At 39.3% G+C, this 19,618-nt stretch overlaps 1 protein-coding gene across 5 annotated transcripts in view; it reads left to right on the top strand.

The window, feature by feature from the left end:
* Positions 1–19,618, top strand: part of LOC122649872 — a 35,150-nt gene extending 15,532 nt beyond the window's left edge. For all 5 annotated transcript variants that reach the window (XM_043843130.1, XM_043843127.1, XM_043843129.1 and 2 more), the window contains 7 exons: positions 10,223–10,432; positions 10,554–11,487; positions 12,392–12,919; positions 12,995–13,329; positions 14,305–14,397; positions 14,560–14,685; positions 17,299–19,618. In XM_043843130.1, the coding sequence (XP_043699065.1) occupies positions 10,223–10,432; positions 10,554–11,487; positions 12,392–12,919; positions 12,995–13,329; positions 14,305–14,397; positions 14,560–14,685; positions 17,299–19,077 (4,005 nt within the window). In that variant the 3' untranslated portion in view covers positions 19,078–19,618. The remainder of the gene's footprint in view (positions 1–10,222; positions 10,433–10,553; positions 11,488–12,391; positions 12,920–12,994; positions 13,330–14,304; positions 14,398–14,559; positions 14,686–17,298) is intronic.

The following is a 19,618-nucleotide window of genomic DNA, read 5'->3' as shown; positions in this document are numbered from 1 at the left end:
ATCAGATTCTAGCTTATGTCCTGAATCGTGATCCCTTTCCTACACTTGAGCAGGCTTATGCCATGGTGCAATCAGAGGATAACCATTGTAATGCTATGGTTCACCTTATTACCTACGAACGATCAACCCTTTTCTCTAGTCCACAGAGTTCATCTCGTGGGGGCCTTTCTCGTGGTGGTACTGGTGATTGTTCCACTCCTGATTGCGTCCCAGTGAAGTGCGATTTTTGTGGGAAGGAAATACATACAAAAGACAGGTGTTGAAAATTACATGGGTGTCCCAATCATAGTTGTCACGGCGATCCAAGTCAGTGGAGGGGTGTCACGTCGATATATCGACATGTCGCCCACCATGGCGTTGCCATGGCGAGCATGTCGACCATGTTTTTTTTATTTTCTCTATTTTTAATGTCATTTAGTATGCTATAATATATGTCCTATAACATAAAAAATCAACATGAAAGTGTACTACTAATATACTATGGTTTAATTCATGAAAGTGTAATATCCATTAGTGTATATGAAAGTATGAAAATATAGATTAGCCTATCAAATAATTGAAAGCAATAGTAAAAATCAAATGATAGGCTAAATGGCTAACTTGTTTATTGAAGCTTGATAGCAATAGTCTTTCTTCAGTGTGTGTGATTTGGAGCAAAGCAACCTAAACAAAGTAATAGGTATATATTAATATATATGAATTTGATGAAAGAGGAGAGGAAATTATGTATTCAAAAGCAAAAAAATAATTTAAGATAGATAACTGAATATAGTATAATAGTAATCAAAGATCAAAATTTAAAGTCAAGTAATCAACCAAAATACCAAATATGGATAACCTTAAGTCCTTAACTAATCTTCAAAGATCAAAGTTTAAAGTTCAAACTTCAAAGTTTAAACAATCTAAAAGGTCCAAAACTAATTAATTATCATATTCATCTAAAAGATCTGCATTTGGCAGATTTTCTTGTCGTGGCTCTTCGACACCATCATAGTCATCTACGACATTCTCGTCGTCATTCACATCATCTTCCTCTTCTTCCTCGTCTTCATCTGGTTCAGAGTCATACTGAACATTAGCCATCCTTGAGCTACCTCTCCCTCTACCATGTCCACGGCGTGAATATGTCACATTGACTCTAGAGGTTGATGCTTGAGTTCTCCTTAGTCGGATGGGGGCTTCAATCGATGCCCCCATTGCTCTACCAACATCGTCCCACGTGAGATCATCATTGGGATGGACTAAATCTTCCACTGGCTGGGTAACCATCCACTCACTAGACCAATCCAACTCATCAAGAATTAGTGGATCATATTTTTTGTTTTTGCCTTCCAACTCATGTCTTTGTTGAAACCTTTCTTGGAGGTGGCTATTGTATTGAACATAGACTAGATCATTCAAACGAGAATGTTCCAGTCTATTCCTCTTCTTGGTATGAATCTGAATTCATAAACAAGAGAGAAAAAAAAAAAAATTCATTTTTCAATAAGAGACATAACAAAAGTGAAAAAAAAAGTCTAAAAAATAAATTAAATGTAAATGTAATCATGTAAGTTAATACTTACAAACTCAAATGTGCTCTAATTGTGCTCGCAACTAGAAGAAGAGCAACAAAGGCCTAATATGCGTCGTGCAAGCTTTGAAAGCTCAAAAGCACGACCTCCATTTGTACTCCACCAAGTAACTATAAAAATATAATAAAAAAACTGAATTAATAGTAATGCATCATAGACATAGTAGCATACAAAGTAGGTACAAACTAAAAATACTAGGTTACTTACTAGGATTTATGGTTGTCCGTTGTCTAATCGCCATATCCCTCCTAAAAGAACCCTTTGAAAATCTATACTCATCAATTTGCAAAGTTATCTTGTCTTGTATAGCAGGGTCATCCACCAGTCTGGTCATGACATTAATCAATGAGATGTGTAGATTGGCAATTAGTTTGCCATCTTCACTTTCCTTGAACATGAAAAATTATTCGGGATTAAGAAATAGTGCGGCTCCATACAATGGACGCTCCATCTGACACTCCCAACGCCTGTCAATGATATTTATAATTTTCTTCCACAGCCGTTCTTTATGTGTTAAATTTTCACGGATTTTCTATTTTGCCTCTTCCATAGCAACATAAACCTCAGCCATAGCAGGCCTCTCATCACCATCAACAATCCTCAAAACAACAATAAGTGGCTTTGATGCTCTAATAAAATCTTCCACAGTGTTCCAAAATGGTACAACAAACACCGTTTCTTCCACTTTCTTTCCAGCCTCTGTCTTTGACAAATTGGAACCCTTCCACTCATCAGAAATAAACAAATGCTTCAATGCATCCTTATGCTTAACCAAACTCTGACATGTCAAACAAGCAGTTGCAAATCTAGTAACTACAGCTCTCACAAGATCCTTTTGTCCAGTTCTTTTCCTCATTGCATCAAGAAGACGTGTGTGCCTGCAGATGAAGGTGGTTATTTTTTTTGCCTTACCTATCACATTCTTAAAGTCTTTCAGACCACCTATATCCTTCAACATCAGGTCTAAACAATGGGCTGCACAAGGAGTCCAGTATAGCTTTCTTCTCTTTTCCATAAGCATTTTACCAGCCAACTTATAATTTGAAGCATTGTCAGTCACAACTTGAATGATATAATCCTCACCAATCTCATCAATTTTGCTATCAAGCAATTCAAATAGCATTTGTGCACTTTGAACCATACCAGATGCATCAACAGATCCCATGAAATAAGTCCCCTTTGGACAGTTAACGAGAAAATTAATTAAGTGCCTTCCCCGTTTATCCGTCCATCCATCAGACATAAGAGTGCACCCATACTGCTTCCAATACTCTTCATATTTTTTCTTCATCTCTGCAGTTTCATTCACAGCATTTCTTAACAATGACACTCTCACTTGATGATATGAAGGTGGAATATATCCAGAACCATATTGTGCAATAGACTCGCACATCACCTCAAAGGTCCTTGCCTTAATAGCATTGAATGGGATACCTTGCTGATACATCCACTTAGCAATGTGATAATCAACTCTGGCTTTTTGTTCTGGTGTCCTAAAACGGTTCTCTATAGTAGTCTGAGTAGAACTACTATTATGCCTCTCATTGACTACTTGCTCAGGAGTCCGTCTAACATGAGCATCCATGGGACCCCTTACTTGAGGCTGAGTAACCTTTCTTTTCTTAGCAATTGTCCCAGAGCTAGGAGCCACCCTAGCAGCTGTAGGAGTCTGGGATTGTCCTTCTAGTGTATCTTCTAATTGTATTTGCCCTCCAACTTCTAAAGCATCATCATCATCCAATACTTCTGTAATCTGTTTCTTCTTTTTTTTATTTAGAGCTTCCCTCATCACTTGAGAAATAGAATCATTCGTCTTGGTACACTTAATAACGTCTCCATATCCACTCACCAAATGTTGCTTCAATCTTTGAATTCCACAACTCATTTCTTTGCCACAAAGGGTGCATTTAACAACATTCTTGTTTGTTAGATCTGGCCAATACCCATACTTCCACCCAGGGTCATTTGATTTGGCCTTTCTTGCTGGGTCTTTGCTTGGATCATATCCTGGAGTAGGTCCAGTACTTGCAATATTTTCACCCCCACTACTAATTGGTGTAGAACCATCCATTAGTTGAGTGAAAGAGACTAGTAGACTACAAAGGTAACAAAACAAAAAAAAAAACAATTAAACTGGTTTTTAGCATATTAACATTAAGCTGAACTAGGATGGAAAACAGTCAAAACACAAAATCCAAGTACTGGTTTTTAGCAGATTAACATTAATGGATGGAGGGGGAAAAAAAAACTGAAATTATGGAGTTGAATATGTGCTTGCTGCTGTTGTGTGTGTGACATGTGAGTCTGTGATCGAGACGTGAGTGAAATCGGTGAATAGTGATGGACTACTGGCTGTAATAACTATTAAATCCCTCCCCCCCTTGTCTCTCGACTCTCTCCCTGTCTCTGTGTGTGTAAGTGTGGGCCTGTGGCTGTGTGCATGTGTGCAAGGTAAGAAGAAGAAAAAATAAAAAACAAACACCTTCTCTGTGACTGTGCAACCCTGCAACTGCAAGGAAAGAAAAAGGAAAAAAATACAAAAACAGAGATAGTTCGGCTTTAATAAATCCCTCCCCCTTCTCGTCTCTCGACTCTCTCCCTGCTCTGTGTGTGACACTTGTGTGTATGTGTGCACTGTGCGGGCAAGAAGAAAAAAAAAAATGCAAGGCAAGAAGTCCCAAGGTCCTGATCGTAAGCAAGCTAGTTGCAAGGCAAGAAGAAGAAAAAAAAAAAAAAAAAACGAGAGGACTATGGTTACAAGACTGTGGAATAAATCCCTCCCCCTTTGTCTCTCGACTATGTCCTGCTGTCTGGATCTACAAGCAAAGAAGAAAAAAAAAAAAACCGAGAGGACTATGGTTACAAGACGATCGGAATAAATCCCTCCCCCTCTGTCTCTCGACTATGTCCCTGTCTCTGTGATCGTACAAGCAAAGAAGAAAAAGAAAAGAAAAAAAAAAAACCGAGAGGAGTCGAGGACTACTAATCGAAATAAATCCCCCTCGTCTCTGGACTCTCCTCTGTCTCTGTGTGTGTAAATGTGGTTGTGCAAGGAAAGAGAAAAAAAAAAATAACGATACTATCATGTAATCACTACCGGAGGCCGGGAGGAGAAGAATCAAGAAGAAGAGGTCTCGCTGGGAGGAGGAAGCAAGGCAAGAGAAAAACAAAAAAAAACGATACTACTCGGGTAATCACTACCGGAGGCTGGGAGGAGAAGAATTGAAGAAGAAGAAGTTAAGAAGAAGAAGACGAGGTCTGCCTGGGAGGAGGAAGAAGATCCAAATTAAAAAAAAAAAAAAAATTTACTTACTTGGAGAGTTGGAGTCCTAGAGATTGCCGGAGAAGTTCGAATTTCGAACTTGTTCGAAGGCTGCCGAGACTCGAGAGTTGCAGGAAGCGAGGAAGTTACCATTGCCAGAGTCACGATCCCTCTCCTCTCGATTTTCCCTTTGCGATTTCTATTTCCCCCCATTAGGGTATAAGTTATTATGTTTAATATTTTTAAGTTTTATGATAATGTGTATTGCAGGTGTAACTTTTCAAGTTACACCTCCAATACACATTAACAAAAAAGCATCTAAGTTATTCAATCGTTTTTAAAAAAAATAAAATATAAACCTGACTTTTATACATTAAATGTTCAAATATCGGTCGACATACCCATATATCGTGGTATGGCGTCCATGGCGATGCCATGGAAGCCATATCGCTCGATATTTATACATATATCATGGCGGACCTCGATATGCCCTTTCCCCCAGCGCCAGAGCCAATCAGACTTAATCTGAGGAAACTGCTTCTGACCATTCACTTTCTCAGGAGGAACTCCAGCACCTACGTCGTCTGATGGCCTGGCTAGACTCATCTTCTTCATCAGCTCCATCTACAGCTTCGGCCACCTCTCTGCCAGGGTCCTCTGACTTGCCTTCTTTGTCTTCCTCCTCCCATTCAAGTATTTCTTGTGGTGGCCATAGTACCTCAGTCGTATCCAATTCCTAGATAATTGACTCCGGTGATACTGATCATATGACCGGTTCTCCTACTCAATTTTTTTTCAATATTCTCCTTTATTAGGTAATGGTATTCGTGTGGTTGATGGTTCCCTTTTCCCTGTTTTTGGGAAGGGCATCATTAAGTGCACTTCTTCCTTATCCCTTCCAATTGTATTTCATGTTCCCAAATTTTCTACTAATTTACTCTCTATTGTCGTCTTACACGGATATAAATTGTAAAGTAATTTTCTTTCCTGCTCATTGTCTTTTCCTGGACTTGGTGATAGGTCGTACGATTGGCAATGGTAAAGTTGTTGGTGGTCTCTACTTGCTTGATTGTTCTCAATCTGCTTTGGCCTCTACTTCTGATTCTTCAACGTCTTCTTTGACGATTTCCATATCGTCGTTTGGGCCACTCTCCTCTAGGCGTTTTATCTACTTTATTACCTAGTTTAGTAAAGCATTGTAAACCGAACTATTTTAATTGTGATGCTTGCATTTTCGCAAAGCAAACTAGAGTTGTTTACCCTGTTTCGGATAATAGAATTTTAATTCCCTTTGGTTTAATCCATTTGATGTTTGGGGTCCTGCCTGTTGTGTTTCTACATTTGGTTATCGCTGGTTTGTCTCGTTCATTGACTATTTCGGCCGTACTACTTGGGTGTATCTTATGCGGCAGAAGAGCGATGTATTCTCCTGTTTTCAACTGTTCCACAAAATGATCTAGACACAATTTGATGCCATGGTGAAAATTCTTCGCATTGACAACGGGAAGGAATACATCGATGGTTCTCTTCAGGCCTATGTGTTTGCTCATGGGATTATACATTAGACCTAATGTGTGGACACCCCTACCCAAAATGGTGCGGCTGAACAGAAGAATCGTCACCTCTTGGAAGTTGCTAGATTGTTGATGTTTGCAATGAATGTTCCTTCTCGTTTTTGGGGTGATGTAGTTCTTTTGGCAGCCTATCTTATCAATCGACTACCCTCTCGGGTGTTGGCTTCTCGTTGCCCTCTTGAGGAGTTATTGGGTTCCTCTTCTTTTGTAGTGCCTCCCATAGTTTTTGGTTGTGTGATTTTTGCTCGCAATCATCATGTCAGTGGCAAGTTCGATCCAAAGGGGTTACATTGAATTTTTTTGGGATATTATGCTACCCAGAAGGGGTATAAGTGTTACCATCCTCTTTCCCAGAAATAGTTTTCACCATAGTTGTTACGGCGGTTAGGCGAATCAAGGTGGTTGAGGGGGCTAAAAAACAAGTTGACACCAGAAATCAAGGCGGGAGCAAGGCGCCTGGACGCCAAGGCAATGCCTTGGCAACTATGGTTTTCACTATGGATGTTATTTTTTGGGAAACAAAGGCTTATTTTCCATCTCATGCACCTCTTCGAGGGGGGGGGGGAGTCTGCAAGTGAAGAAATGCCTTTAATTGCTCCATTGGAGGTTGATGTGCCTACGATAGAAGATCACTCTATTGAGCTTGAAGATGGTATAACATGACATGAATAGGATCAACCTTTAATCCAGGGGGAGCAAGAACAACCTTTAATTCAGGGGGAGCATGGTGAACCTACTTTGAAGACCTTTACTAGAGGCACATGGCATAAAAGAAAGCAAGTTGACAATACCACCACCACTGCTCCTAACCAATCAACATTACCAGTCTTAAGTCCTTCTAGTACTTCTAATCCTTTTGATGGGTCTCCTTTCGATCCTAGTCTTGACTTACCCATTGCTATCCATAAGCCACGTAGAAATTGTACTCAGCATTCCATTGCTAATGTTGTTTCATATCTCTCTCTTTCTCCATCTTTCTATGCGTTTATTTCTTCCTTGTCCCCTGTTACCATTCCTAATAATTGGCAGGAAGCGCTAATGAACTCAAGCTAGAAAGAAGCAATGAATGAAGAAATGAGTGCCCTGTGAAAAAATGGCACTTGGGACTTGGTGACTCTTCCTCCAGGAAAGAAACCCGTAGGATGCAAGTGGGCTTTCGCAGTTAAACAGAAGGCTGATGGAATGGTAGATAGATACAAGGCAAGGCTAGTTACTAGAGGTTTTACCTAGACTCAGGGGATCAACTATCAGGAAACATTTGCCCCAGTTGCTAAGATGAACACTGTTCCGGTAATTATCTCTTTTGCTGTCAACCAAGGATGGAACTTCTAACAACTTGATGTGAAGAATGCCTTTCTCCACGGAGAGCTTGAAGAAGAGGTTTATATGGATATTCCTCTTGGCTTCACTACCCCATAAATTCAAGGCAAAGTGTGTGGTTTGAAGAGAGCTTTATATGGTCTAAAACAATCCCAAGAGCTTGGTTTGATCGTTTCCATAGAACCATGGTGTCCATCGGCTACCAACAAAGCAATGCTGATCACATGTCGTTCATCAAGAAGACTGGCCAGGTATCACAGTTTTGATTGTCTATGTAGATGACATACTAAATACTGGGTGTGATGCTATGAAATAAGCAAACTGAAGACCTACTTGTGGGCATAGTTTGAAATTAAAGACCTGGAAAGCTGCAATATTTTCTTGGGATCGAGGTTGCCCATTCTGCTCAAGGTATCTTCCTTTCTCAACAGAAGTATACACTTGATCTTCTGTCGGACACATGGATGCTGGGGTGTAAGCCTGGTGAAACTCAATTAGAGCCTAACACTCATCTAAAGAATAAGGATGGAGAGCCAGTGGAGAGGGATAGCTACCAAAGGTTGGTGGGGGCGCCTGATTATATCTCCATTTGAAATTCCACTAGGGCTGAAATTTTCTGGCAAGATAGATGGTGATGTTGATGTCCACAAGATTTTTGGAGCTAATAAAGCTACCACATGGCAGATAGGCTGATCGTCGAGGAAACCTCCCTTCTCCTGAGAAGTGGTCAAGGTGATTTTCCCATATTATATATTCCTGATTATTGGGTTGTGCAATGCAAAGCTGATCCTCAAGGAAACCTCCCTTCTCTGGAGCAGTGGTCAAGGTGATTTTCCCGTATTATTTATACCTGATTATCAGGCTGTGCCAGATTCTCTATGAAAATCGTGAGTCCAGGCTATTTTCGGTGGGCTACCCAGGCTGTACCCGCCACCCATTGCCATTCTCCTAACAGTGTTAGTAGTGACATCCTCATGTGGCCCAGAGTAATGTTTATTTACTTGACCAGAAGGCTTGGATTGTTGTGCATGCTCATTTCCTTTTACTAGCTTTTTTATGTGAAATGTCACTCAGATTAGCTGTTACTTCCGCTTATCTTTGCTCAAGTAAATTAAGTACACTTTCAAAAAAGTGAAAGTATTTGATGCAGGTCCAAGCATTAGAAAGAAGAAGAAGCCTTGACTTGGCTGTTTTGTGTTGGAGCCTTGGAGGCTTTCTTTTTTTTCTATACTTAGTTTTTTTTTTGGAGCTCTTAGATTGAACCGGTCCAACCAATGGTTCAATTTAAGTGACTCTTTCCTATTGGCTGTTTTTGTTTTAATTCTATTGGCTCTTAGAGCATCTTTTTTATTTTTACTTAAACTTTGTTTTAACCTTCCCCCTCCATGATTTTAAGAGGGTGGATTTGTTTTTTGACTAGGATTGTAACTAGGACTCAGATCTGGGATTCCTAATCCAGATCTGAATATCTGTAAGGCCTTTTGGCCCCTTTTTTACTACTATAAATACAACTATCGTGGGCAGGCTCCCCCACTAGTTTTCTGCAATCAAAATCTCTTGCTTCCAAGCTGTGTTTGCTGCCATCGTGCTGCTGCCTCTGCTCCTCTGTGAGTTCTTACATCCTTGTGGATCTCAAGGTGGTGAAGGGCAGGTGGACTCCTGCGACTCCTTGCATTGTGAAGATCGGGAGGTCTCTTCAAATCATTCAAGCTACTGCCATTACAGTGAGTTGAACTTGCTTTACTTTAACCTTCTTCTACATAGACCTGATCTACAGTCCCTTCACCCATCAACCCTAATTCTCCATTAAACCTGCATTCCTACCTCAACTAGGACTCCCTTATAATTCCATATTTAGCCCTCACCCTCTAACCCTACTTCCAGCCCACATTCCCCACGTCACTCCCCACACTCGACCTTAACCCTAGCCTTTAGTATCCACTCTAACCCCTCCATCCCCTCACTCCATTAAACCCTAAAACCTGCAACCCGATTGTGCCCAACTGCAGAATTTTAAAATCCCTCCAAACCCTAACATCTTTATAGCATTAAGACCTCCTAAATCTGCATATTAAAGCCCTATAAACCCCATTATCATTACTCAACCCTAACCCTAAATTTTGCCCTAATTAGCCAAATCTGTCCCATTCGGCCAACCCTATTACCCTGGTTCCTAGGGGGACTTTTCCTACCTAGGACTACATTAGTATTATTTGTACTTGTCAAATAAAAAAGGGGGGGGGGATGGAACACAATTGAAAATGTTTCTGGAATATGCCCATTAATTGCCTGCGACTACTTCATTGCAATGCTGTTGCTGATTTGTAGATTTGTACGACTTGGTGATAGTTCCCCCTTACGTAGCTTTGAAAATGACTCGCCCCCAGAGATTCATGTCATGATTAACCTGAAAAATATGATGGGATTTTAATGGTTTCACTGATCAAACATTGTCCAATGCTTTTTCATCATACCCATTCTATATTTTGCAGCAACCTGAAGGGTTGAAACATTCTGGTTCATTCGGGGAGGCCCAGTCATTCACATTCTTCCAGAACAAAGCAACATGTAATCATAACTTTGTGAGAAGCAGTGAGTACAATGAACTTATATCTGGTGGTGGAACACTTAATCCAGCATCTGAAAATCCAAGTGATAAGCATTTCCTCAGTTTTTCTGAAAGCAAGTTGGGGGCTTCTGATGTAAGTTGAGTGGTTCTTTAAGCCAAGTCATTGTTGCAGTTATCCTATATTTTATTTTCGGCTGACTAAATCAGTTCTTCTAACTAATTGGTAGAGATGCCTCGTGGATTGTTGAAATCAGGTGAACTTCTCAGGATACAACAGCATGGATATGCAATCCTTAGTTAAAATCGAGGAGCTGCTAGACAAAGAATTGGAAGAAGCCCAAGATCTTAGGCATAGATGTGAGCTTGAAGAAAGAAACGCACTGAAAGCTTATCGTAAAGCCCAAACGGCTCTGACAGAGGCCAATGCTAGATGTACTTATCTTTATCAGAGGAGAGAATTGTTTTCAGCCAAATCACGTGCTCTCATAATGGAGGGTTCTAATTCTTTGTGGATGTCGGGGTGGGATAAACAAATGGAGATTGGATTGGATTCCTCACATATTGTTCCTGATGCTAATGGGAATTTATTACCCACATTAAACCCCCAGATGCAGGCTGAGCTTGAGGGTTTGAATCAGCTTAGCCGTGATTCAACTGTTCGATGTACACATGGTGCTGTCAATACATCTTACCAGCATATGAGTGGACAAAATTTAGGATCTGAACCTTGCAGTGAGCCTGATGCAAGTACGTCAGAATTGTTGCATCATAAAGACAACAGTGCTGCAAATGGAATCTGTACTCCATCAAACCATCCCAATATGTCAGCAGATGAAGATGAAGAGACTTTTCCTTCTGACCACACAGCTGTTCAAGTCACTCTAGAATGTAGTAACAAGGAGGAAGACCTTGAAAGAAGGGAATCGGACACCAGCCATAGATCCAAACGAAAATATTCCATGGATGGGTCTGATGATCCTGCCCTTCTTGAAGCTTCCTTAAGGTCTGAGTTGTTTGCGCGGCTTGGAAATAGAACTTTGTCGAAGAAAAGTCATCAGAGTTCGAGTAAAGAAGGTACTGGTGACAAACAAGCTAATATTGACGTTGGAAATGAGGCTACTACCATTAGGAGCGTCAAGAACCAATCATTCATGGAAGCAGAGCAAAACCAAGTTTCTGGCACTGGAGGTACTCCCAATTCCTATATTCTTGGGTCAAATGCATTTATTTTCTTCAATTGTTCAACTTAGAGCTTCTAGCTGTGAGTAATGCTGAAAGTAATATGTGAAGGATCAATTCAGATTGTGCTCATAAAAGAAGTGACCAGTTATGATCATTAATTTCCTTTCAACATTATGGCCGTTCTGGTTAATGATTTTCTTGTTCTGATTTCTTAACCAATTTACTTAGATTTGCGTAAGAATTTGTTGCTTTGTCTGCTTGATTGGGTCCCAAAATTTCTATGATGTTACAAATGTTGTTTGTCATTGCTACACATTTCATGTCCATTAGCTTCTAGTTCAAAATTTCTTTTTCTTCTCTAAAATTGTATTGATATTTATTTTCAGCATCTCATATGTTGTCAAGATAAGAACAATTTTCCTATATATTGTAAATTAATTTTAAATTCCTTGATCAGTAAGTTTGCAAATGGTACATAAGGAGTCGAGTATGTGAATTGTCATGAATTCTGTCAGGAAATATTAGCATAGCCGTAATATCAGTTGTTTTGGTTATTGACAATTGAATGTGATGCCGTTGCCTGTTAAAGGTGAATACCCTGGCTCTCCAAATTTTTAACAGTTTACAGTCAAAATTCGATCAGAGTGAGCATTTTATAGAAATGTAGTAAATTCCTCTTGAGTTATGTACATTCATACCCTGGATTGTGATAATCTTGTCTTATGTATGCAACATGACATTGATTGTATCTGTTACTGCTGCTTGAGTTTGTACATTCATACCCTGAATTGTGATAGTCTTGTCTTATGCATGCAACATGGCATTTATTGTTTCTGTTACTGCTGCTTGACTTACATTCCCCCCCCCTCCCAACTCTCTTTTTTCCCTCCTTAATTTCTCCATGTTTTAGGTACTGATAGGTCAAAACCAAGTACATGCGAGCTTTCATTGCAGATCCAAGATCAATGTCATGAAGATGAGTGTTCTTTTGATCCTGAGCCTTGCATAACTGCTGATCCTGACTACCAAAGTTCCTCTTTGATAGATCCATGTACTTCAACTCTGTCTCCATCTTTGTTACCTCCTTCAAATATGAGGAGTGCACTTGGTCACATGAAGATAACATCCCCTATCAGATTTAGTAAACTCCAGTCTGGAGGTCTGGGAGTGTGCAGATATGATATTGCACATGAAGGGGATTCTGGTGGTAATGGTAATGATATACTGTTCGATATTGTTGGAGCTTGTTCAACTGAGGGAAATAGAAGAGGTATGGGGGATATGGGTTCTTACACTTGTGATCTTTCAGTTGATCCATTTTGGTCATTTTGCATGTTTGAGCTCCGAGGCAAATGTAATGATGAAGAATGTTGTTGGCAACATTTCAAAGACTATTCTCAAAGAAATATTAAGCAGTTTGATAATCCTGGCAGTGCTGGTGCGTATGTTAGTTTACAAACTTTGAGTTATTGATTTCATATTGTACATCATTCTAAATATTATTTGCTTGCAGAATGTCATGTTAGACCATCATCACAACTTGAAAAGTTTACTGGTGCATGCAAGCTTTCTCAGTTTCCTCACCATGATAATGAGTTAGCTCCATCGACATATTTTGTTGGCTCTGATCATCTTAAGGCCGATTTCCTGTCATATCAATCTGTGCTAGCTCGGAGTATTGGGCAATGCTGGCAAAAGGGTTTCAGCATTTCCATGGCTGTTCCCTTCTCTCTTCAGAAAAACCTACCTGGAGGAGTGCAGTTTTTTCATCATAATGATGGTTGCATAGATGTTCGTCAGGGTTGGAACAGGCAATATATGTATTTTCAAAGCCAAGATGAAGTGATGGTTTGTTTTTACTCATCTATTCAATTATTATTATTATCATCATCATCATCATCATCATCATTGTAATCTTAGGTGGACGGCCTGCTCACAAAGGAATGCATGGACAGTACATTGAGAGGGTAAATGATTAAATTAGAGCCTGAATTTTGGCATGTGGCTAATCTAGACCGTTCCTTGCTTATCCAATGGTGAAATTTTCCACATCATATTTCCAGTTGGCACAACTAGGTGTGACGTCCACATAAGAATATGCGGGCAGGCCGTCCACTCATCTTTTGCCTATTATTATTATTATTATTTTAAGTCCATGGTCTGTCTTCCTATGTATCTGGTATGTTCTATACCAGACTACCAGTTTCCATACCCTGATTTTTAATTGCTCGAAATTCTGCGACTTGGTTGACTGCCTCTTTTGTGCATGTCTAATTAAATGTTCAGGTTATTCACGTTCTATTCAGTTTGATAAAGATGATTTAGAGAGAGTAGCAAGTACAAAAGCTGCAGATCTCTTGTTAAATGATGGATATCTCAATTACTCTGCATTTTTCTGTTTTATTAGTTAAAGATACTATTTTTTTAATTATGAGTTCTGTGGTCTTCAGCTTTAAGTTGGGATAAGGCTGAGTTTGTTGTTGTCTGTGGTCTTTAGCTTTGTATCTTTAATATTGTTCCCTGTTGGTGTTTAAATCTATATGAACTACTATTACATTTTTTGCATTTGTTTCCCTCACTTATTGAATTATTCATTCATGACTATAACACTAATGTTGTTCATTCACGATCTAACAAAAGCATAATTCAGTATCTTTGATTCTTCCCCCCCCCCCCCTCCCCCTTTTTTTTTTTCTTTTCAATTTTCATTACTGTGCTTTCATGCAAAATGTTTCTGTTTCTTCCAAGATGATTTGAAATAATTGTCTAAGCATTCTGTAATGTCTGAGATTGTCTCTATCTAACTTTTGTTTGGTCTCTTAGGGTCAGCTTAATCAAGGAGATCTTGAGCAGTCACTGGAGATGGCACTTACACTTTCCAATCAAGATGTCAGGAAGTTAGATGCGAAGAAGAAGGTGTTGTTTTCAATGAGCTGATATTAATACAATATTGTGTACATGTTTTGCTAATTTCTTTCCTCATATTTAACGAATTTATAAACTACTTCGAAGATCCTATCTGAGTGATTCTATAACTGTTTATTATTATGTTCTACATTTCTTAGTATTCTTTTGCAGGCCCCCTTTGTTCTGTCACGAGCTATTGAGACTGATCCAACATCTGTGGTTCTCTGGATTGCTTATCTGCATATTTACTATAGGAATGAGAAAGCAATTGGAACAGATGACATGTTTTCCCATGCGGTATGTTGCTTCTTGCTCCTTAAATCTATGGGGAATGAGGGTATGCAATTTCTGATAATATTGATAGCTAAAATCTGACATCTCATTTTCTTCATGTATAATTTGTCATGGTCATTAGTTTATTGGCTCATAATGTTAATGGTGCTTTCTTTGTTGAGTTCTAGTTCTCTTTCTCATAGATGTCAGCGATGCCATTTACAGTTCTGCTTGACTACTTAAAGAATTTCATTCATAGTCGTAGCAGTTTGACAATGATTATGAATGGCATTTTCTCATCTAGATATAATGCTCTTGAGTAACTTGGTAGTCCAATACTGTATGGTTTATTGCGTAATGCAAATATTGTTTGATTCGCCAATCACAATCATTATGATTTGGTATTAAGCAGTGATACATTATCTTATATGTGTTTTTGCATATACTTGCTTCCCCCCATAGTATGGACTGTGAGGTTGATGCTTATAATATTTAAGATCTCTAATGGTTCGAATTTGCGAAGTAATTGAAATCATATAATGGTCTCTTCACATGTTTGGATACTAATGTGCATGCACATAGTTACAAGTGTGTGAAACAGATTTTTCTGCACTTATCCTTGATGGAAAGTAACCTTACGATGAATTATACTGAATTTTACTTTGCCAGCAATTATTTTCTTAGCTCTCTGGAGAACTTGGCTTACAGTAGATCTAAATTCTTTGAACTACTGTTGCTTGCATGCATTGTTAAGTTCAGCAATGGCAGGACACCAAATATTTTATTGTCCCCTTCATTAAAGCACCAAATGACTTTGGAGGGACTGTGAAGGGTTTGGAGAAACCTAATCATGTCAAATTACCCAGCATGTTATTTAATCAGGCAAGATATTTTAATTTTGCTGATGTATCTCATGATTATGAGCTTTGGTGTTGAAGTCTTTCCTACCAACAAAAATGAAGATATTTAGAAGATTTAACTTAGGAGAAATGTCCTCTGATGGTTTGGAGGAAGTAGGAGAATTTGGAAGAATATTGTAATCTTGAGCAATAGTAGAGAATGTATTCCAGTGCTTGAATAAAATAATATCAAATAGATCTCGGGTTTACATGGTGAACCAGAGGGGAATGAAAAAGCTTTTAATACAACACTTATTGCATCTACAATATGTCAGTTGTAGATCACTGGCAAATGGCAATCAATTTTTGCCTCCTAAATTGGGGTGGGGGGGACTATTGACCTCAATAATTTATAATTTATTTTTGAAGTACATGTCAAAGCGAGTATGCAGGGGCTTAACTCTAAATCCTTGCCTTGAATCCTTCTGTTTCTCGCCTTCCAAATCCCCCATATAGTTGCATGTGGGATAAGATTTTCCTTCTGGGGCTCATTCACTGGCTTTGGCTCCTCTGGTTGTTACCGTCCCAACCAAATATACCATGATAATACTGAGAGTCTCAGACATAATTTCTCATGTCATGAGATGACAGAAGATGCTTTTGTTTCCTCCCCTCAGTCAGAGAAAAGATCTATTTGCCTATTGGAATCCTCTTTCCATGCTTGGAGGATCTGCATTCTTCATAGACAACCAGAGAGAAACTCTCAGAGTCTCAGTAAGATTTTACTTGGAATTTCCTTTTGGTCCATTACTCCATTTCCTCGTATCTGCCCCCTCATGATATGAAGATAGTATATGATGGTACTGTAAGCAACTTGAGCATCACTCCATTTTATCTATCAAGCACTACAGAAGATTGACTAATTATGGTTTCTTATTAAAAGCCACCTGATGTACTCTAGGGAACACATGAGACAAGTTCTTGTTGGTTGCAATCCAAATTCGGTCTCCATTTTCGTTTCATATTCTAGATTTTAAAGTACATTATCGAGGTTGGATTGGTGGATCTGGCCTGTTAATGGCCGATCTTTGTCAGTTGGTATCAGCTGGATTGGCTGTATCGGTGACTGCCAATAGACCTGATCCAATACTGGTTTAAAAAATGATGTTTTACTACCTACCAGCTGACTTCCTTTAACACATGAAAACACAAACAGCAGCAGTGGGTATTAGGTGTGGGGACAACATACAAACTCCAATGGGTGCTGTTGACCGAAAGCAAGTCCCTTGGTGTCTCTCAAGATCAGTCATGGAGTTGGGTGGAATTGATTGTGAAAAGGGACTGTGTGGATCATTGATCAGTCATAAATTTGTGCGTAATGACAGAGGTTTGGGGAAAGGAAAAAAGAGCAATACATGAATGGTTGAAGTGGTGGGTTTAGGCCAGTGTCTTGATTGGAGGTTGCTTTATGTCACTGCTGTGAGGTTATATGGTTTTTGTTTTGGTTAACAAAGTTCACAATGAATTACATGAAGAAAGCAGAAAATAGAAAAGTAAAAGAAGAATAATAAGACAAAAAAGATGTGTGTGAATGTTACAGCGTTAATGTTTGCATTTCATTCATTCCCTGTTTCTGTGCTCTAGAAACCCGACTTTTCTTCCATATCACTGCTATTTTCATGATGGTTTAGATTCTGAAATGTAGAGTATTAACCTGTTCTATTTTCTTCTTGGTTTTGTTTTCTCTTGGAGAACTGAAATGCAAATGTGTATGGCAACACCTTATCTTGTTCACCAGATACACTATAACGACGGTTCTTATGAGCTCTGGCTAATGTACATCAACAGTCGGGTACAGCTAAACGATCGGTTGCTTGCATATGAAAATGCATTGTCAGCACTTTGCCGCCACGCATCTGCTCCTGATGGAGATACAGCGATTGCTAGTGCAGGCATCTTAGACCTGTTTTTACAGATGATGGATTTCCTGCGCATGTCTGGAAATACAGGGAAGGCCATCTTAAGAATCTATGCACTCTTACCACTGGTGCTGGATTGTAAAGATGACTGCTCCATGTTGCCCTCAGACATCCTCACATGCTTAACAGTGTCTGACAAATGCATCTTCTGGATTTGTTGTGTTTACCTACTGATGTACAAAAAACTGCCTGATGCAGTTGTACAGCAGTTTGAGTGTGAAAAAGAACTCCTATTTGCTATAGACTGGCCTTGCATTCAATTAACAGCTGATGAGAAGCATCGGGCTGCAGAACTGATGGAAATGGCAGTAGACTCTATTGCTTCCTGTATTAATGGAGATTCGGATGGAAAGGAACTTGCTCTCAGATCAGCACATGTGATATCTCTTAGTCATGTTAGATGTGTGGCAGTACTTGACGGCTTAGATTGCTGTAAAACTTTGTTGCACAAATACGTTAAACAGTACCCGAACTGCTTAGAAATTGTTCTGACCTTTGCTCGATTTTGTGAGGATTGTTTTGTGGATTTGGGTTTTAAAGGGTTTGAAGAGATCCTGCATGGTTGGCCTGGAGAGATCCCTGGAGTACAATGCATCTGGAACCAGTATGCCGAATTTGCTCTGGAGAATGGAGGATTTGAGTTTGCAAAAGAACTGATGGTTCAGTGGTCTCAATCTACTTGGAAAGTTCGAAGTTCTCAGAATGGAATAGATTTTTCAGAGGATAATGATTTACACCTCTCTTTGGAATCACCTTCATGTTCAATTCCCGATAACTGTGTTGCTTTTTCCAACACTAAGGATAAATACTTTGGGTTGCTTAATCTTTCTCTTCATAGATTCTTGCAGAAAGATATGGCGGGGGCTCGTTTAGCAATGGATAAAGCATTGAAGGTAGCTGCTATTGAGGATTTTAAGCATTGTGTTAGAGAGCATGTCGTGTTTTTCCTTTTGGATGCGTCAGAATCAATAGGTTCTACTTCTATGAGTGGTATAACGAGTCTTCTGAACAGATATTTGGTTGATGCCCGGTTTTTTCCCTTCTCTGAGCCATTATCTAGAAAATTCATACGAAACATCAAGAAGCCTAGAGTTAGGCAGCTCATTAATAGCATGTTGCCTCCAATTCCCTTTGATTGTTCTCTTGCAAACTTGGTTCTTGAAGTTTGTTATGGCACATCTCTGCTACCTGAAAAATACAATAGAATATCAGATTTGGTGGATCTTGTTGAGGTTATTATGGAGATTCTGCCAGCTAACTACTTTTTAGCTTTATCAGTCTGTAAGTTGATTACCATGACTTCCAACTCTGCTGGTATTGTGTCTACTGGTGTTTCCTTTTGGGCAAGCTCTCTTTTGTTAAGTTCCATCTTTCAGGCTGTCCCCGTGGCTCCAGAGCATATATGGGTAGAAGCAGCAGGTATTTTTGTGAAGTTAGTAGAAGTTCAGGAAATGTGTGAGAGGTTCCATCGGAGGGCTTTATCAGTATATCCATTTTCCGTTGAGCTGTGGAAATCATATTTCAACCTTTCTAAGATGACAGGAAACATGAATGCTGTTATAAAAGCAGCGAAAGAAAGGGGCATTGCAGTGGACTGACATTTTACTCGCACCATTTTCTGTGAATGAAATCGTAGCATCTTTGGCCCAGTATTTACTGTCAGAAATTTTGCTGCCTCACTATGGGATGGAGACAGAGAGCAGGACCGAGGACAAGGAGGCGTTATGCAATCTAGGCACACTAGTACAAACATGCTCAAGTGAATCTTTATGTAGAAGAAACATCATGGATGTTATGCTTATCAGTTCACAAGCTTGAGGATTTTAGATGTTGGCAATGATTTAGAGAACCATCCTATACAATATAGGAAGCTGACTAGAAGGGGTGTGGATTACATAAACAGGTACCTACCCTGAAAGTACAAGATGAGCGTTCGGCTGTAAAGTGGAAGTGTGGAATACTATTGTACTATTTTTTCTTTCCTGAACTGTACAAAGGGAAGGGAGAGAAAAAGTAACAAAATCCTCCATATGTGAATGCCATAGAATGTAACTACAGAATATAGAATAGTTCTAGATAGTTTTGTACTTGTGAGTACAAAAAGAGAACAGAAAATGAATCTCAATTTTTGTTTTCTTA

The sequence above is a fragment of the Telopea speciosissima genome, chromosome 2 (genome assembly GCF_018873765.1).
Source record: "Telopea speciosissima isolate NSW1024214 ecotype Mountain lineage chromosome 2, Tspe_v1, whole genome shotgun sequence".
Taxonomy (NCBI): Eukaryota; Viridiplantae; Streptophyta; class Magnoliopsida; order Proteales; family Proteaceae; genus Telopea; species Telopea speciosissima.
The sequence above is the reverse complement of the archived record's forward strand: the minus strand, read 5'-3'. Positions and strand labels throughout refer to the sequence as shown.